This window comes from Varroa jacobsoni, unplaced genomic scaffold (genome assembly GCF_002532875.2).
Source record: "Varroa jacobsoni isolate VJ856 unplaced genomic scaffold, vjacob_1.0 scaffold_592, whole genome shotgun sequence".
Classification (NCBI taxonomy): Eukaryota; Metazoa; Arthropoda; class Arachnida; order Mesostigmata; family Varroidae; genus Varroa; species Varroa jacobsoni.
In genome coordinates this window covers 33062-54757 of record NW_019213494.1, presented here as the reverse complement: position 1 = coordinate 54757, position 21696 = coordinate 33062, and the positions used below count along the sequence as shown (strand labels likewise).

Here is a 21696-nt window from a genome sequence, read left to right as displayed (position 1 = left end):
AAGAAATCACACTCTTAACACAAGCGTATCGCGTTCGTCTCCGACGTAATGGGCACGTATAATGCGCGTACACGCGTAAATCGCTTACGGTTTCTGTATAGCAATCGAAGTTACCGCAAACCCAATGAACCGGATCACATTATGGCCTTAAAGTCAACAGGTAGCATAGCGGTAATAATATGGCCGCTCACCATCAGCAGTAGCTCCTAAGCAGTCCTGGGCGCATCGCACAGGACGATATGCATGAACAGATAGGGCAACGGCGAAAGCGACGGTGAGTTTGATTCCTCGTAACCATAAATTTGTTATTACTACTATTATAATGCTCTGAGGTACAATCGTATTCGTTTGAATCGCTGCCTGCAACATGCTCCGTTACAGCCGGTCTGTTTGCCCGTCTCCTCTGCAGTCGATTAAATACTCTTGTGCACCTCCTTCTTTTTTGTACGTTTCTTCGAGAAGTCTTCCATGGGATATTTGTGCTGTGTACAGGGGTCGCTTCCTTACGATCGTTGTGTTTTATGCCTCTACAGCGCCACCCCTCCGTGAAAAGATGGATGATAACATCTTTATGCTATTCGTGGCGGTGTATGACATTGAATTTCGGGATTACGTTTGGCTAGCGAGAATTAGTCCCGCTCATTAGTAACAATAATAGTTGTTGCTGCCGTAGTTGTCGCTACCTCGATGTCTATTATGATTGTGCTTGCTATTGTTATGGTTATTGCCCCCCCTTTGTATTGTCTGCCCATTTGTGAAATGTAGAAATGAAAATACCGACGTTCAAAGGTCTGTCTTCAATGCTCAGACGGGTGGGCCAGATACGATCTGAAACTAAGCCGTCTCGAGCTGCTCATATATCAACCGAGATAATGAAGTGAGCGAATACGGGTAAACAAAGCACATACAAAAAGTAGCCACTCCTGAATCCTTGTCAACATGGACAATTTTCGTGCTAACTTTCACAACATCGATCACCTAAACAGGTATTCATATACTGTAGTATTTGGAAGATACACCGATTTCAAGATGATGCAGGGAGGTGACCTTCGGAAACTCATTGACAGAATAGATTTCAAAACAGAATTACTTTGACGCACGTCATCTTAAGTGTTGTTGAGGCCTTACATGAGGGTTTTACATCCGGTTGCTGCTGCCGCCAAGATTTTTTTCAAATGGGTAACTTCTTCTACTACGAAACAGTGTCTACGCCCTTTTACGGACCTACATCATCTCACACGTTCCTAAGCTTGGTAGGTAAACATCTTACCACTGCACCATCATCGGGTGGTGCGAGCCCATCTGGGAGGTGTAGACGCCAGACAGAGACGATCGTTAGATACAAATGGAGCTAAAAAAGGAGGTGATGAAAACTATGACTGGGGCTAGCGTTACTTCAACACATCGAAGTACAAAAGCATCGTGAGAGCCTTGGATATTTCTATTTCCGTCAATTTGTGTTATATTGATTTGAGTAATGTATTGATTAGCTTTTTGTGCTAATTTTTTTGAATTCGCTCGCCGGGAGAAAAAATTGTAGGTGGGGAGCAGATGGTTTGCCTGTTAAAACCCATGTATATTAAAATGGTGACCAAAATTGAGGTAATTAGTGTAGTAACTGTGGCTACGAGTTCTACCCGGGATTGATCCTACGGACTGTATTTATTGAACAAGGAAAGAATGAGAATTTTTAGCTTTTACTTCTCGATACGGAGGACGTTAACGTTAACTGCCGATCAGACACGCTGCGTTTATAAGTCTCGAGAAATTTAATTACGCACTCGGTTTAACAGATGTATCTATAAGATCACGAGCCTTTCACGGACTAATGCCGCCCGCCGTCTACAAGACTGATCCGAGCATGTGGGGATGGACACCTTCGACAAAGAGGCAAAGCGTATTCTCGGTGGGTCGAAACCATTTCGAGTCAAGAGATACGTCACCTCCTCTCACGTGCTCTACTACGAGCTCAATCGTCGCTTTGAGCAGCGCGTATTGCTGTACGCTCGATTTGGCAATAAACTGACCATAACAGGAAAAATAAGATAAGAGGGTTTTGCAAGAAGATGAGCGGAACGGGTTTTCCCGATAGCCGATATACGGCTCTCAAGCCATGTGTTGGCGCGAGTGAGGACGAATGCTCGCTATGAAATGATCGCCACAACTAAAAAAAGAATCTAAGCGACTAAGTGAAGAGCAGTTCTCTAAAAAATGCAGACCTTTGCTTTGTTTCGGGTTGTTTTACGCGTAGTATCGCCGTTCGGCAATCCATCAGACGGCAGGCTGCCAGTACATAGCAAAATGCGTCTATGCCCAAATTCGAACCTATATTACAACGTATCCCAAATATAAGCTGTTAGATACGTTACGCACTGAGGTACCGCGGGAATTGTCGCTAAAAACCTAACAGCAGAAAACTGACCATTACAGGCCGTTATAACGTGGTGCAGACGTTTATGCGTTTTGAAAATAGTGTTTAATTTAACTCTAAATAGAGTTTCTTCTATTATACATATAATTAGGGTTTACGCATATTATTTGTATACAAAAAAAAAAAAGACGGTATCATATAGATCGGATTTAACGCATATGAAGTGTCTTGAGCACGAAGCGGTAAGGATGAATAATCGAGTATCGAACGTATTTATTTCACAGTACGTCACCGTCTTCGGATTACCCTGTTGCATGCCAGGCACTCCCGGAACAATGCTAGGATTGTTCAATCTGTCGACGCAACGACGAGGGGGTGCTTACCTCACGCGCGGAATCTGCGTCAAGTCGGCCCTATCGGTGCCTCAATTACGGGTGACACGGCCAAAATCCGCGGCCATCTGCTACATTTATATATGTTAGGAAAATAATAATTTGCTGGTTACAAGGAAGGCTTTAGAATTTATTACCCAATTATCGTTAATTACGTCTGTATTCGAGTGAAATATCCTGTTTACAAGCAGTAGTTGTAACAATTTATAAAATCTTCCTCTACTATTACTTCACGAAGATTTATCAACGCTTAATAATATAAAATATTAATCATTTCCATTACGTTTTTTGTCAACCGGTGAGTGCCATATTGAAGATTCAGCACTTGCAACCAGCTTTATTATTTATTGGCTTGATCATAATCATGATAGTTAATGTTGCAATTTTCAACATTGCTTGCTGTAACATATCCAGCTACCAAGGAGATCAGTGTCAAGGGACAGCAATCAATGCGTCGACGACTGTCGCGACTCAAACGAAGCCCCCAACGTCACTTCAACAAATTGAACTTCTGGGCGATAACTTCTGGCAGTGGCGAACGGGTGTTTAGCGCTCGACGTGTTCTTTTAGTTCACCACCATCCCACTTGGACACGGACACGGATGCAAGACCGAAGAGGTACGTCTATTTAGACACGAATATTGCAATGAGGTATACTGTCGTTACGTCAATGATACCGATGGTGGATTGTCAGCGGCATGCGACTTCCGTCAGCGGCACCTGGACGCCGTTGCTGACTGACTGACTGACTGACTGGCTAGCGTCGTAACACTTAGCACCCCTCGCGTGGGATCATCGTACGTAGTCGTTGTTTTTAGTGAAAGATCATTATTTCAATTTAGCACTACTCGAGCACCTTTTCCTTCGCTTCCTCGCACACTCGGAAAACATAGTATTCTGTTTTTCTCTCGTTTTTCATCACTACCGTGTATATGTAATCTATTCAAGTCAAAAAAATTATCTACGCTTTCTTTGCCGTTCACTTTAACAATGTGTACGTCTGCTTGTTTGTGTGAGTATAATAGCATATACTAGTAATTGTAGGTGCGAGACATGTTGAAGGTGAGAAATAGCCGTCTGATAAGTCGCAGCGGCGACAAAGAACGATTGATATATTCTGTAAAAAAAAAAACGTGATTGCAGATCGGAGTAACTATTCAGAGGAAGTGCTGCCACGCAATATCACTGAAATAAATATACTTCTTTCCTACTAAATTAGTGGTTGTTGTAGTACATACTCTGTTCGGCATATCGATCTATCGCTTGTTTTCATTGTTAGCAGCAGATCAATTAATTACGCTAAGTCAATTGAAGTTTCAGCGGACTTTTGTGCCCTATACAAATGCAATATCTATATAGATATTAAGCATAAGTTTCGTTAAAAAAACGCACACGTCTTTTGCGTTCTATGTCAGATGTATAGAGTCAAGACTAACTCCGCTACCTTTGTTAAAAACAGCACAAAAAAACAGTGAACGATCAAATGCCGGTTAGACACCAACCACCGTTAGGTCAGAAACATACCCTATAGATACGGATATCAGTTATATCAGTTTGTCTCTGAAATTCATCTGCGTAGGTACTAAATAAGCGAAGGTACTAAATTATAATAAATAAACTCTTTAGTCGGATGTCTCTGAATCATTAACGCATGCAGTAAATCGATTTTAGACAATTCCTGTGTTGTCTGAAAGCCAACGCAGCGAGACGGCGAAGTCACATAGAATACCATGTTGTGTACTCACTCGAGCAATCAATGGTTTTTTTTTAGCTACAAAATAATCGCTCTAGGCCTTACTCGTTAGTCTAGAAGAAAGAATAGAAAACGATTTGACGGACTGCCAAGTCTCCGTTATTACGGCTACCGTATTTTTCTGACGGCGATGACTTAGGCCTTCTCCATGTCTCAAAACAGTAAATCTAGGAAAGTGAAAGTCTAATCAGCTGGATCCTGCAGTGTTTCCTCAGTCTTAATGATCATTAGTACTATTATTGTTAGTGTTAATTATTTATTTAGATCATATATGATTTTTATATACAATACACTATCTATAGGCAACTGTATTGCTAAAATTTTTCTGTTAGAATAAATGATTTTCTAATTTTTTGTTTTTGAATCAGCACCAACATAATGAGCAATAATATATTCAATGATTAGTTTCAAAGGAACATAGATAAGTGACAATCTGTTGGTCTAGTCCGAAGTAGTACGCCCTATGATTTCGCGTGTGGTTGCATACTGCTGTCAGAGTGCTTTCTACCTAGTAAAAGGAAAGTTACGGGAAAGGTTCACCAGATGTGGGCAACAAAAACGCAACGAGGCCAGGGAAAAGGAGGTAAAAAAAAAAACAACAAAGAAAGCTATAGTAATGATATTCTTGCGTTCGAATAAGTGACATCAGTATTTTTGTGTTTATTAATCACCATATCACTAAATAAATAACCAATAACAACTAATAGAAATAAATTAATCCAATTAGGCACTTCTGTATTCTATATCATTCAAGTCCAAATGTTATCGTAGACATTAGCACAAGCCCAATGTAGGCATAGTCCTGAGGCGTATTTTGTTGATGTTGACCTACTTAATCCTCTTCTGGTATCGTCTGTCTCTTCTGAAATTGGCAGAGAACATTCAATTACATAACATTGACACTTCAGAATTAAAACTGAAACTGCTAGCATCCGTCCTAAACACCCGATCGATCTGCTCCGGAGCTCGAACTGTTTCGAACAAGCAACGCAAACGTACGTTGAAAGAAACGCAATTGCAAACATGCGTAAATTAATACTGTTATTCGTACTTCTGAGTGTGAAAAAGGACCAATGATGTATGAAATTTTTATTCTTAAAATATATAATATATTTAATAAAAAAAAATAACTCTTTTTTAAAGAGTTATTTTACCGTGCGCTCTAAATAATCGTGACTACAATTATAGTCACGTCCCGGTATTGGATTTATAGCACAACAGCATGAAAAATAGTAGCCCCCCAGGGCAGACTCTATTGTGAGAGGCGGCTGGAAGTCCTGGTTTCTTCCGCTTTCTAGTTCTTGTTGTCCTATTATTTACCGTACAACCGCATGACGGTGATGTCAAATCGTGACCATGTTCCTACTAGGAGCAGAATTGGGTGCTGTGCCGGTTATCGTCGACAACTAATAACAGGGCAATAATGCGAAGTAGTCAGACGTCTATCGCGCATTGATCCACCACGGTGACGTGCATTGTAGGCAAATTCGACGCTTCCGCTGTTTCTTTTTCAACTCGATTACATTTGAACTTGGCTGGCATCGTCGTTAGCGGCAGGTAACGGGCGGGCAGGGGAACACACAACACGGCCTTGACAGGGCCTGAAACTTCACGTTATATGTATCTAGAATATTACCATTTGTAAAGAAAACGTCTGTATTGTATGCAGAGAATTAAGCGGATAATACAAGAGTTAGCAGTATTGTTTGATTTAAGGAAGAATACGACCGACCTGTATATATGCCTAATATAAACACCACACCTGCGTTATGTATACGATTTTGTCATAAAATTAACATGACAACGATAATAATAGCAACGTGACCTGTTCAGATTAGTGTAAAAGCGTTTTCCAGATAAACTGTAACTAATAACGAGTAATATAGCGTTTGAAGTTAACTCAGCTTTCAGCTGATTTAACACAGTAAGTAAAGTAACGTGTAGTGATTGCTCCATCACTGTCGCCATCTATTGTTAAAATTTCAATACGCTTACACTCCTTCTTAACGAAGGTGTACGTAGTAACAGGCGTTTTCTAAATATGCTTTCATATCTGCAGCTGTCTGCAACTCGATACGGAATGCGAGCGCGTCATAGATCAGGTTAAACAGGCTTTTATTCAGTACGGCACCCGTCCTGACAGTTGCATCGCTGCTGTAGCCTGACGTGTTCGGCAGGTTATAGGAAGGCCTAAATAGGTTTGTTTGGACTGTGCTGTGATTCCATGAATAGCATGCAGGCAAAAAACTACTACCCGTCATTTAAATATGACAGTCTTTGATTGCCGTTGGTCCGTTAAGGTGCATCACAGACAGCAGGCCCATTGCAGAGATATTGGTATAAGACATTTTTTTTTCGGCCCTCAAAGAGCAGGCAATCTTAACATAATTAGATGGTGCGTATTCTATCCGATGAGGCTTCTTCATAGATGTTTTATAAATAGTGAAAGAATTTCAATTACCCTTACATTAGCAGTATGACATGCCTTTTAGAGCCCTCACTATTACTCAAAAGTAGAATCATTGAATTTTTTTCTTAAGTTCATGTAAATGGCAAGCCCAATTATCAGCTCTGAAAAAACTGGGTTATCCGGGATACTTATTTGTATCGGATATATATGGATTCATGCCTGTGGAGTAAAATTGAGTTTTCCGCAATGACGATCCGGCCACGATAATCAACTAGAGAAACAATTAAAGTAATCACAAGCATAGTATAATAAATAAAAAAAAAAAATCATACGAAAACTGAAATTTGTCCACCGTACCTGTTTTGGTGTTAGGCAAAATTGAAGTTTTACAGAGTGCTTACCCATGAGCTTCAAACATCTCATAGCAAGCTAGTTCTACAATAACGGACATCACAATGGACAAACATCACATATCTAACAATGTTAAATCATTTTGTGACGTAAAAATGGATTCGTGAAGCGTGATGGTGGAGTATTTTAAGCATAGGAGTTTATCTTTGACCTAAGAACGTTTACTTTCGCTTAGTGTTTACAAACGCCGCATACCCTTTCGTTCGCACGTGCTACTTATTTTAGTGAATACATATTGTCAATGACGATACACCGTAATGGGTCAAAGCTAGACGAGTGCTTCCTGTCGCAGCTGGCAAATGTGCGAAAATTAAAAGAGCCGAAATTAACGGATCTGATCATTCCACACCAACGGCTTCGTGAAAGTAATTACTATATTAAAAAAAAAAAAAAACATTTTTTAAAAAATTATTTCATAACTAGTCTTAAGGTGATCACGCGGAGTTGTTGTGATTTTTAGTTACAGTTGCACGGCTTACATTTGCTTACGATTGACTGTATTTATGACGGTGTGAAAAGTTCAGAAATATTCAGCGAATCCAGTTTCCATGCAGGTAATTCCCTTAATGAGTGTAGAAATTACGTTACGTTTGTTTGGGCTTCGCCGTTCTCATACGGACGTCTAATGGAAAACACTAACGGCACTGCAGAGAAGCCGTGCGTTAGTTTAAGACGAAAACGGTCAAAAGGAGGGTAATGGTCCTACCTTTGTCGACTTTGCACGTAAACTAACACTGCTTTGTGACTTCTATATAGTTTAGTAGCTGAGGTTTTCGACTCAGATCATTGAAGCTCGATCAATCACCAGTCGATCTGAAGCTTCTCTTACACTGGTCGTAAATAAACAAAGTTTACAAACCGTTCTATCTGCTTGCAGGCTATTGTCATCTGCAACAGATATCTGCAGCATGATATATGCATGTATAAGTAACGTTACTGACGCAACGTCGCACGTCCCTAACCACTTCCATAGGGCATGTTAACGAAGGTATCCACTATGGTATATCGTGCATGATCTTGACTAGCGAAAAATAGGCACTGCCAACTGGTACTGAAAAAGGCCACAGTTTTAGGAAGAAAAATAGGGGCGCCAACTGAATTGGCAGTAGAAGTTTCGCTGGAGCAAATCAACAAATTGTACCTAGTACCAATGATGGCTTAATCATCTTTCTATCGCTTAAGATTAGATCGCTTAAGACACGACGTCTATCTATTCGTAGTCAGCAATGGCCAACTACTTGCTGAAACCTGTTGGAGTGTATCGGTTCAACAGTTGTGACAGCTTCCTGCTGCTAACGGATGCCACCGCTATTTACGCTTTCCCGGTTGCCTGCACTATACGCATAATCATGTACCATAATAGGATTAAATTAAAGAAAAGAAAATGACTCTTTACAGTCAGCTGATTGCAGAAGGAAGGAAGGAAGGAACTGATTTGTTTACAACAGGTTATGGCAGAGGGCGTGTGGGCTCGTGCGTCATTAGAGCCTTGGCGCACCCATTTAGTCATAATGTACCATATATCGTAACCTGCTTTGGGCTAACAGTGGCGTCTCTGTTCGCCGTCTGTCAGTCGAAAGTATTTCGGGAGTCTGGCAAATCTGTGTCACGTCTATATATTACGTGAGGATTTGTGTCTTTCTCTTCATTCACTAGAATACGTCGTTTGTTTTTGCAATACAGATAAACTGTCTACATTGAAAGAGTAACTTCGTATTAATTATCAATATGGCTACTTAACATTTATCTCCTAAGTGGACTTTAAATTCTACACGAACATCTTTAAGCGACTTCTTCACTTACAAAAGTAAACGCAAGCTGAGTAATTGCTATTTTATGCCAGTCTATTTCCTGGGAAGAAGTACTGTAGTATGGGATTTATACACAGCTATGTAAACAGAAACAAAGCGTTATCCTGTTTTGTTATCGCCTATTGCACCCGGCTTATCGAAACTTTTTCCAAACTATAAAGAGCTAAACGAAATCTAAATGTATCATACAACTTTATTATTTAATAATTAATAATTGCTTAAATTTTATTCATACAGACCCTTAGTTACTATGATTAGTTAAGCGTCAATAGCATCTATTTCAGTCGATTAGGCAATCGCGCGAAATTTCAAATCCAATTGAAACGAGATAGTTTCGCAAATTTCTTCCATTTCCCTGTTATATTCAAACAACATGGGCATAATATAACTTACCTGCATTTCATAATAGCGACACACCGAAGCTTCTGCTCAAGTCTACTGTCTATACGGCTCGGATCCACGGGACGAGGGCTGTTATACTTACGGCCATCTCTACATTTAGTTGCGTCCCCAATTACTATCCTATTAATGACTGTACTTTTTGTCATTGATACGGCTGGTCATTAAATCGTTTTCATTGCAACGCCGGTTGGTACAATGTTGAGATGTGTCCCTCGCTCTGCTCCACAATAGATATATAGAATATATATATCTAATATAATATAGAATAACATTATTACAGACGATACTATTTTCTTCATTCTGCTTCTAGTAATATCCAATGCTCAAAGTTTTAATTCGTATCCACGATAGCTCCAGCCATTTGCCTCACCTACCCGATTGTGATAGCCCGTTCTGGGTTCCGTCAATCTCTTAAAGAGCGCCTACGCATTCTTCCAACATCCGAATGGTCGTTGATTATCGCTTAAACTGGCGACTTTCGGCGCACGCAACCGCCATGACGAAATCTGTATTTACCTTTTCTGTACACATCGATACAAGTTACACTGGCAGATGCCGAAGAGCTCAAGTATTTTCCCTGATCGTTACTACGCTTTGTGTAAAATTGTTGCTACCGTATAGTGTTTGCCAATCTCATGTTTGGCGCGTTCTAGCCACCGATAACTGGATGCATTGTTGCAAGCGTCGCGGAACTTTGTAGGAGGATTGAACTTTTTTTTCTTGCCGACGGCCGTCAACCGTTTCAACAGTCGTACTCACGAAACACCCGACAGGTAACGAAATAAACGGTGGAACCAAACGCACATAACTAACGCAATGTAATTCGCTATCTAATAGTCTAATGTACATACACCACTAAATAAGTAAGTACGCAAATGGCGGACAGTGATGATACAAAACACACACATATACCGCACTTTTTTACTAGTGAATTTTCATAAGGTACGCATCGAAGGTTCCACATTTGGATTCAGAAGTCCGTAAAATACGCCGCCATGTTTCCCAAAGCTCTTCGGGTTGAGCTCGATTGAAAATCTCGATAGATGATAGTGATTTTACGGAAGTCAGTGCTTTTTTTCCTCTATTATAAGGTCAGTATACAGTGCATAAGGGGGTGAAACGTAGCTTAATCATGTTTGGACAGCAAGCAACAATACGCAGAGCAGGATTGCGTAGCGAGCCACATCGTTTACTAACATGGAGGATGCACTATTAATTGCCAGGGTGGTTCAGACCGCTGAATGACTCTGTAGGAAAGCGTCACTATCTAATTCGAATCAGCTCTGAGCCAGTATTTTGCATAAGGACGTTGTACCCCAGCAAGAAGTCTTGACCAACACAATCAAATTCAATTAACCTAGCCAAGGTTTCTGTTAAGCAAATTGTTCTAGAGAGCATTATCAAACCATTTCGTTGGACGAAAACCGACTTGATAGATATATTACGTCTTGCTAATTTGAACGTCAACTCAATATTCCGTTCTAACAAATAACGAAAGCTTTTTAATAGGAAACTTTAATCTAATGGACCAACAACGATTTGTATTGAAATGATCTTTGTTATTGATTGAAGCTACGCAGGTGTTCATCGCAAACAACCGCGTTCGAACAGTTAGCTCCAACGTTTAATTTGAATTTAATGAAATGAAAATTTAATGAATTTAATTTAATGAAAAAAAAAGAAGAAAAAAACACAAGAAAACATACCTACCTACCTACCTACCTACCTGAGTCGATATACCATCAAAGGCTTTTTCAGAATAGCGTTCATCGAGTTCTTAATCCTCGATAATTGAGGAAATGATCATTGAACGTAGGTTACCAGTTCGTATCCAAGGCTAACCAAGTTCCGCTCTTCATTCGTCTTGGTGTCGAGATAAAAGGGAGGAAAAAGGTCTGCCAGCGGTAATAAATTCCGAATGAGTTTTAAATTTATCTTAATATACACCATTTATATATAGCGACGTAGAATAAAGTATAGTCATATAATTTGCGTGGTTTTGGGGGATACCGAAATAAAATTTATAGCATAGATTTAAGTGAACTATGGCGCTGAGCTGACAACGATTCGATGATACGTCCGAGAAATTCGGTTTGTGTCAGCCTATAATTTTGTTGTGAAAAATGTATTGGCGCGCGCGGATACGAAACGCTGGCATATCGATGGCCTAGTTCAAAGGACGAACCGCCTGCGCTGGCAGGCAGTGGCAGCTGGGCCAGTAACAACAACGACAACCGAGATACCATGAAAGAAGGCAGGAACGACAAAATCTTGGCCCGGCCTTCACCGATACGTGCTCTTTTCAGCCTTATGAGATAAGGCGAAACCCTACACCGGTGGCTACATGATACGTGCAGTCTTCGTGGTGCACCTGTTTATTGTTTCGGTCCTATTTTTTCTATGCTTTACTTTTGTAGTTTGAACGCAAAAAACGTTTTTGAGGAGCGAGCACGACTAAGAAATGCCGGTCAAACACTTTTCTACGCCCCTATCGATAGTAGGTGATAGAAGTCGATGATCTATGTGTCGATGTAAAGTTAAAGAGTAATCCATTCGCGACCACAGAGCTTTATCGAGCTGAAACAATTTTGCCTTAGCTTGTTAAACAAGTTCTCCCAAGGACATTACTACAGAAGGCCTCTAGTGTCCGTTTTGTTAGGAGCCCTCCTAAGAGTCATTTTTGTGCTCGGCCAAACCGAGCAATCAGCTGGGCGACAGGTACTAAAATTTTACAAACTGGCAGTTATACATGTGATGAGTACATGATGTTATAAATATAGTTGAACCCGCTTGATACTGTAAATACTGTCGCTTAGCAATTATAGACATGAACTAATGATAGCAGCTTCAATACACTTCAATCGAATTGAAGTTTGTTTTTTGCGGGAATCGTATTCTCGGCGCACGCTACTACGTTGTGAAACGTCTAAAAAAACCAATAAATCACCAAAGGCACTTGAAATTCATTTAGCTTGTAGCCGACCCGCTGTCAATATGACACAAACGTGCTTTCTAACAAGTTATAGGATTATAAAGCTTTTTCTGATGCAATAACAAAAGTGTGAGCGTCCGGAACGATTAAAAACCCCGCATTTTTAACTCAATTGATGACTAATGACTATTGATTTGGAATTTCTGACTCCTTTTGTTTTGCCCAATAGTAATCATTATCGTTGGACCAGTCTATTTATAGTCGCGGATGACACTTCAGCTTCGTCGAAACCCGATGTATTCTAACCAGTGACGTATCTATTTTTATTTGCAGAAGCGTTCGGAAAGTGGCTGCCCTTGCGTATCTGTAACGACATGCAGTACTAATCTAAACATAAAACACTTCAGCTACTCGATAAACGCTGTGAAGAATATTATGTTAATTGTCCAGCAAAGGTCTGATCCTCTGAAAATGTCAGCTCATCAATGACAGCAGCAAGGCCTGCGTCGGTCGCAAACAACTTCCGCTGAACGATGAACGCTTTGTCTCCAGATGTTTGGTTGTTGTTGCAAATAAATCTAAAAGTAATCTGTCAATTCTCTCTAAAGATCATCAATTCACCTCACTTTGATTATTATCCACTGAATATCTAGCTTTCAAAGTTTCTAAAAGATACATCTGCGAAATCGTACACAAGTATTTGAACCTTTTCAAAAGGCCATCATGTTTTGAGGAGCCTAACGATTACTGACTAACGTGCTTCAGCCCAACAGCGGTTTTTCAGTAGCTAGATTTCGTGTCTTTGAGAATTTCGGCGGTATTGGTGAAGCTTGATACACACGTAAACCGACAAATTGCATGATAAATAAGTAGGATAAAATGTGCTAACATTTTTCCAATCAGTCTTTCTTCCCTAGCCTAGCGACTGATGTTCTACAAGTCTATTCAGCAATTTCTCTTTAGGTCCTTCTTTCTATATACGCTCACTTTCAATATAATCACTGCAAAGAATAAATGAGTCTCGCAAATGACATAGGACTGTCGTCACCCGTCTATTTCAAGACCCACAATGACGGCTATTACAGGTACAACAATATTATCACATCTTTTCCCGTGACTCTCCCACGGCCATTTATTTTTGAATCAGTGCACAATGTGATTTTCTTTGTCATCATAAAGCCCCGTCCGCCAGCCTTTCGCACCATGATGGACAACTTAATCCAACAGCCTTAATCAAATGACCTTAGATGGGTGCACGTCTTGCACTTGACCGTCCGTTACTGCAACACTTATCGCTGACGTTACTCTTAATCTTAATAATATTCATAATCACAAAACTTGTTTTTATTTCCTTGAGTTGATCGACCTCCTATCTAAAGCATCCATTTTTATTCAGGCAATTCATTCAAGCAACGAATAATTGTCGTCTCGTAAACGTCGCCCACTTGATAATAATGCGATGCGCTGTTTCGAAAAGGTAAATCCCTGACTCGAAAAAGCGAGAATGGCTGGTTCAAGCCCCCCTAACGTTATACACTGCACGGTAAGCATGATTATATATGTATGTATGTATGTATGTATGTATGCATGCATGTCTGTTCATGGAGTGTAAACATTATACTACTGTTTTTGTCGTTTTCGTTCTTCTGCTGTCGTCGTTGCGCTGACACCTTGCAGGCTTGCGAAAATTCTCGACGGTGCAAAAATCAGTTTTGCTGTATGCATCGAGAAGAAGATAACGCAGAAGGGGCCAACGAGCTATGTCACAACGGAGACTGCCACTGAGCGTCTGCCTTCATCTTCCGAAGGTCGAAGTGATGATTTAAGTTGTAGAGAATTGAAACCTAACTTTATTTCCTTGTAATGCAACTCCAGCAATTAATCATCGTTTATTTCTCGGATTTAAAAAGACTAGTATGGCTGAGCAGATTCAGCCCATACAACTGGCAGTTGACTGACCTCGATGCCTTATGTCGGCTGTCCCTCCACGATTTGTACGGGGCAAAAGCAAAAAGTGACGTCTCTCCCGCCCAACTCATCCACGATAACCGCAGCCATAAGATCATCTTCTACAGTTTTCTTTTCAATGGCAAAACCTAACCTAATTCTACTTCCTTGTGATGTAACTGTAGTATTATATGAGCGATTGATTGTCTTCGCCCACGAGACAAGCGAGAATCCCGTCGGCGCTTCCGATCCAGGGAATATGATTGCGATGTCACCAGTGACATGGCGTGGATCGTCTGTATACCGCAATCACAACAGAAAAGTTACCCATACTTCAACGATGTCACCCTGGTGTTCCGCGTTGGTGGTGTCATGACAAAACGCGGGTAAGACGGCTGTAGAAATTGTTGCGACCATTTAGCATAGATACACAATAGCAAAAAAAATTAGGAACGAAGGCAGGTGAACCGCCTAAAGTTAACAGAAAATGTTTTCTGGGTCTACTTGTCTCATAACGTCGGCTTCCCGGTATATATTCCTCACCTTAGACGGGTATGTAAGAGATTCCTTGTTTTAACTGGCTTGTTTGATGGTAAGAGCGTGGATATTCTAAATATATATATATATATATATATATATTTTTTTTTTTGGCTTATTAAAGTAACATTGCTACTATATTACACTGGTACCCGATCTGTCGACAAAAGAAAATTGGTAAACCTTTCCCAGCCGCTGACAAACGATGCGATATACAGCAGCTGTAAACGTCATTATTTGGTGGTACCGCTTGTTGGAGCGAAAGTTGCTGCCATTCTCTGGGGTATGCTTGTGAGGCAGTTTTTCACTGCCTGAACTATGAATGGATTCTGTTGCCACATGTTAGTAGTAATTTTTTTTGCGGAAATCTAAAAAAAGAATTCACAAACTGAACGTCGCTGAGGGACTCCAAGCGCTGTGACAAAACGTTCCATCGTGCATAAAAATATAGCAATCGTCACAGAGCTATATTCGTATCTAAAGCAAGACTTTGCTCTCGCTAATTTCAGCATATTTTTGGCCGCTACTCTAGTATCCCCTACTCGAAATCGGTCATCCCAGTGCCTTGGCCAAGAATCATCGACCACATCATAACTTTTAATGAATGTTCAATTTCCGGCACGAGATACTTTTGGGAAGCCGTTTGGGTACATGTCGTCTAAAGGCATGATTGACGTTTTTTTTTTTGCGAAGGTTTCAAAATGACATTCGACTGGGAAACTGACCTTTCCCCAGCTTTCAACAGTGCAGATTTTGACTTGCTCTGCCCAACGAGGGCAGGTTCGTTTCATTCGAACAGTTAACTGAGGTTCGTTGGCAGATCTATCGACCTCGAATCCAGTCTCCTTGAATCAGCGGCAGAGCAACATTTTCGACATAACGAATTGACGATGCTTTAAACTGCTCTGAAGGACACATTATTCGGGACGGACATATCTTTTTGGAGTTGGTCTTTTGCGATCCTGGTTATCTACTTCAGCCGACGACAGCGAAAGGTTTGCCTTCTAACACAACGTTCTCGTTGTGCATGTTGAAAAACATACGATAGGTCAGCAGCTTCGCGTTGCGTATATTTGTTTTGGTGAAGCTATTGACTAATCAGTTTTTTCTGCTCCTCAGTGACGGCCGTCCCTCTTCCTATTTCGACATTTTACGTTTGAAGAGACGCAAAATGGCCAGAAAAAAAAAATTCGGGCTCATTGCTGCCGTTTAGTTGTTCGGTGCCGACAACAGCAGAGTCAATAGCCGGAACTATGAGTGCTGAATTCCAATTACGCCTGTATAGATAAAATACGGTAATATCAGTTCTGCGTATCGCATCGCTTGTTCGTAGCTGAAAATTGTGTCCGCTACCATTTTTAGCGACATATGGGGACCCAGCGTGAAAGAAGCTTCAAAAAGCCTTTGAAGATTTCTCGTTTTAGTAGCTTTAAACAATCGGCCTTGAAAGCTGAAACTATTTGTTCGATTGAGAACCGAAAGAGTATAACAAACACTAACCAGGGGAAAGTAATAACAGATATATAGCTCGATATATAACTAGACGAATCATAAGCTTGGAGCGGGTTCCAATTGGTAAGTAGCATTGATTATTATTTTCGGTTTGCCTCGAAGCGCAAACATGACTACAGCAGTTAGGGGCTAAATATTCTGTAGATTTTTTTGCTTTGTAGACATGCACAACTTTGTGAGCATTTGTAGCCACAAAATTGACAGCGTGATGGGGCTAAAGGAAAAAAAAAAACACTTATGTCTGTGTGCATAAAAATTTAATACATGTTCGATAAAAGTAAAATCTCCCTAACGAGTGGCCGGTGGTACGTGAATACCTGTGACATATGTAGGCGCACAGTAGTCTGTGGTACAACGATATGGTATGTCATAGAGCTCAAGATGATCGTGTCTAAATTTAAACTCATCGCAAAAAACCTATTGAGAAAAAAAGAAGTAGCTCGAAAATCATTCGATAGTCGATCAGTTTCCGTTTTTTCCATTAGGTGACGTCAGTCCTACAACAACGTCAGATAAGGGAACGGTCCGACGGATCGTCAGCGTACCGATACGCGACCATACCGATAGATAGGGAATTTACGGTTATTCAATCCCTTAGACATACGCTGATCGTGGCAAGACCATATCACATGAGGAGTAATATAATTTCATCTAATAGAAATGATGGCAATTATGTATACAAAGCGTTTTTTTTTTTTTTTTTCGGAAAGAACGACTTATGCTTTCATACTCGACACTATTTATTTAAAGTTGGATGATTTAAGGAGATTTATAATATCGTATTTAATTCTAGCCGCAACCGGAATTATGACTAGCTTCGAATTAAAGGGCTCGGTTATATTTATTGCTTTTGCATATGCTATTACATATATTTGCTTTAATTATGTCCTTGTTATTTTGTTATATAATTGGTTGTAAATTAATTTAATTGAACGACGCTAGCTGACGGTGGCTACCATATCACGGCTATTACGCATTGGGTATTGAATACTAACGCTGAAGTGCTTCTATTATATAGATACTTCTATCTAGCAGATAGCGAAAACATTTTCATGCAGGGTACATGCTCGGCGTGATATATACTTTATATAGGTGACCAACGGTACTGTCATAAAAGGGTAAATATATTTGTTCCCGATGTGGACGTCTCGCATCTGATGTACGTCTAATTATTATTATTATTATGTGTTCTAGAACAAGTGAACAATATACTGTAAAGTTATTGTTTTTACGCGCCTCTACGATCGACCATCTACTGTTATTTAGACGAAACATCGATCAAAACATGTATAGTCCATACCACGAAATTGTTAGGAAAAAACGCGCCATTTTTTAAAACTGTGTCGTTCTGTTATCACCGATTCCGTAATCAAATGCAACATCTGACTATTGCAGTGATTGATATTTGCTTCAATTGCATACATTTGCTGACGAGGTTTGAGAGTATTCACCCCCTGGATACATATGTACATACGTGTATATATATGAGGAACTGGGTTAAAATGGGACAGTTCAGATTGATATACTGCAACTGTCGTTTTCGAACTTAGATAAACGACCGTTACGCTGTATCATACTAGCTAGGAACCCTATCATAAGGTCAGACCGAGCTGATAAGCGCAAGTGTGTTTTTCTCCACTCGGTAGTAAAAATGATTTTTCCACTTATTATCGTAGTAAATATTTCTTTAATTACTATCCGTTAATGTATTGTGGCTTGGGTGTAGAGTCAATGTCCTTTGACCTGCACGTCTTTCCAGTTTTCAATAATGTGTAACTTCTAATTCTACTGCTTCATAGTTTTAGAAAATATGAAATTTATGTAAAACGTATCGTTAAATTGAGATGCTCTAGGTGGAGTGAGTTAGACGCCGTGTTTGAACATCCAGGGAAAATGTTTTAACCGTTTCATGTTGTTGTACGACACGATGATCTGAGCATATCGCGGTCATATCATTTTGTGTGAAACTAGATGCTTAAAACGACAAGACGTCCTTTTGTCGCAGGCTGGACTGTGGCCCTGTATTATCGCCGTTATAATCTACAACACGAGTGCCGCTAAGCTGATACCTAAAATCTACCGTTAGCACTTTGTAGTGTTTCAGCATCTCCGTTTACCATTTGTCACCGTGTACCAATTTGTCATTAATCGCTTTGTAAAACAGCAAGCCAACGACAAAACGTATCCGGTGCACGATATCCACTCTTTTACCAACCAACCAACCAACCAACCAACCAACGTCGTTTAACGGTCAATAAAGACTGGAGAAAAAGATGGCAGGGAATTTTTTTTTGCCTTTGATTTGTAGCTAAGGTACATAATGGATAACAGTTTATTTCAATTCATCCCATGTGGCACATTTTTCCAAAACACAATTTAGACACTCTTTCGTTTTCAATGCAAGCTTTTTCAAGCAAATGTATGTATTCAAAACAGGACAGTCACATGGTAACCAAATAACTATCTATAATACCATACACTACATGTTTGTGGGTCCTTAAATAAGGAGCGTCTAATCTTAGCCTACCTTTTTCTCATATGAACATACATCTCGACTCGCTACTTTCCCACTGAGTCGCCAAACGAGCATTACCTATTTTGTTCCCCTGGAAGCGGGCCCATGCAAAATCATTCGCTGCTTGTTATTTGTCTACCCGATTATCTAGCTAGTTTTCATCTCATAGAAGTACTAGAGCTGACGCTGGTTTCTTTCAATCGTCAACGAAACACTTGAAATGCACCGCAATTAATCGGATATCTATGAAGATACTGTACAGTCATCGAAGACTATATATATATACAGGACTAGATCCTCAAAGATGGCACAGATAGAGCAATTGGCCATAGTGATTGTCTGTTTACGCCATTTTGGCTCGACAGACGGGTGGCCCGTCGACGGTGTGTATCCCCTAAAATCTAATACGATTGATTTCCGTTTGTCCGCGAGAGCAGCGAGCGTTCGATCCGAAGAATACAGGTAACTGTTTTAATGATTTCGCTGTAATCTTTTTTCTTAGCACAAAAAAAATTGCCAACAAAAATGTATTTAGTGCCTTCGGGTCTACTCTAAATGCATTTCAAAGGTCCTAAGAGAAATTTCTCAAGTCGTCCTATTCGTCGCCCATCGAAAAGCAAAACTCTACGAGATTTGACTCGCGCTGCTGGAAATTAGACCGGCTGTGGTCCAACAAGCTAGGGTTCCTTAAACATCGGTAACAAATCATTTGAACTTTGCCTGCAGTGAATAAAATATATGATTGTCGTCCATATTACTTGAAAATGGGAAGTGACCCTCCGAAGCACGTTTTATGTTAAAAAAAATGCTGCATCTTTTAAGGTCATATTGGACAATGTGCTATGGACACGTTGACTCTAGGGATAAGGTTTATCTAGTTTGCATGTCGACCGCGAAGGATAACGATCGCACAATAAAATATTTCTGGGAACCCCAAGGGAAGTAAAGCTTAAGAATGATGCCCGCTAAGTGTGAACGTGTCACAGTGTTTTAGTAGCGCGTTGGAAATGGTACCATGCTTTACTGTTCATTGAAACCGAATGCATGGTTATTCAACGATGAGTAAATCCGTATCGACAATACTACAATAGCAAGTCTAGCTATTTTATTCAGGAAATTTCCCATTTTCGTGAGACAATGACAGCGTATGGACACAGCTCGGCCGATATATATGTTGCACGCCTATCGAAGCAAAAGGATACGACGACGTGCGCCACGTTTTGCGATCTCATCGTCTTACGGCTGTGCACAGAAAAACTATTGAACTTAAACAGGTGAGTAGAAATCCATTTGTTTTTTCGGGTGCGTCAGGAAATCGAAACCTGTAGTTTTTCCCTACGTTTTATGAGAATTATACCTGAAACTGGCTTTCATCTTCTTACTGCTGTTACAGCTAACCGACTCGCAGCGTAGGCAATCGAGCTACACTGGTCGGTGCTGCTATGTATTTTTTTAAGCATTTGACTGAAGTCGCTATTAAGCTAGATGCCGAACCCTTTTCGGCCCGTTCCGTATTAACTACGGAATGAATAAACAGGAAGGAATCACAATAACATGCAGCGAGTGCACTAACAGTAATGATGCCCGGCAGATATAAGAGACATATTGAAACAGGTCAGAGAAGGCGCGAAAAGTAAGCGCTATATGTTTGTCTGCCCGACATTTCCGGCTGCGATCGAAGAGGAAGAGGACCAACAAAAAAAAAGTCTAAGCATAGAATAACCAATTGTGAGTTGGCATCCAACGAGACGACAATCGAACAGGAGGAACGTTTAACCAGGATCTCGTTGTAACCATTACCCTACTACAATCGTCTTTATCCACGGGAATGGTAAACATTTACATGGTTGAGCTATAAGTTGGCAGGCTTCCGAACGATTCAGCAGGACCAGCTACTGCCGATTAAAGCTAAAGGGTGATTTTTTTTTATTCTATATTGTTGTAGATGGGGTTCTAGCGAGTCTAAAGTGAGCTTGTGGCAAAAAAACCATCAGCATCTTGGCCGACGTCTTGTTGCTATCCTGTTACAGTACAGGTGAATCAAACCTTCGTTTCGAAGGTGCAATTATCAGCAATTTTTCTTTCCCCGACATAGCTTGTATAAATGGCAATGTTTTCATTGGCTAGCAAGATCCCCATTTATAGATCAGCGGAGAATATAACTAGACTCGAAATTGAACTAAGGTAAGACCATACTTTATCTTCTAGTATTTACCACTAGCATTGGATTTGCTTTCGTTAAAAAAAATAAAACATTATTATAGGGCAATGCAGTGCATAGAGTCAAGATAATTAAGTTTGTATGTGGAAGCATCAGATCTGCAGCGATTTAATGTATATTGATTGTGTCCGTGCGACTGTTCATATCAATATGGTCCACCCTTATGTACCTGCAATAGCAGCGTGTCGTATCCCTAAATTTCTTGCTGTACAGTGTGTATGCGCAAATGAAGAAATTTCTTCATCGTATCATTTATCAGGATTACGCCCCCTTACCCTCCTAATATGAACTGTCCGTAGTAGACAACTGCAGTCTTCTAAGCGTAATTAGCGGTCAGATACAATCTGGTATCGTTATGGTGGCGCGTACATACGTTGACAATTCATCGTCGTTATCAACCGCTATGCTGGGGAAATTCGACGTATATAGGCAATATATTTGGATGGTCTGTGTTTTCAGGATCGTAAATGGCTATCCTGAGT

General features: G+C 40.3%; 1 protein-coding gene and 1 long non-coding RNA gene across 2 annotated transcripts; one reads left to right on the top strand and one right to left on the bottom strand.

The window, feature by feature from the left end:
- Positions 1–1065: 1065 nt before the first annotated feature.
- LOC111261741 (uncharacterized) lies at positions 1066–13078 on the top strand. The gene is made up of 4 exons (XM_086968824.1): positions 1066–1253; positions 2656–2848; positions 3178–3381; positions 12816–13078. The coding sequence occupies exons 1-4, from the start codon at positions 1176–1178 to the stop codon at positions 12866–12868; spliced, it is 528 nt and encodes a 175-aa protein (XP_086824950.1). The 5' UTR covers positions 1066–1175; the 3' UTR covers positions 12869–13078.
- LOC111261742 (uncharacterized) lies at positions 5147–8173 on the bottom strand. Its single transcript, XR_002681178.2, has 3 exons — positions 8044–8173; positions 5837–6123; positions 5147–5378 (listed from the first exon to the last, which is right to left on the bottom strand). It is a non-coding gene; the product is annotated as an uncharacterized LOC111261742 (long non-coding RNA).
- Positions 13079–21696: the final 8618 nt, after the last annotated feature.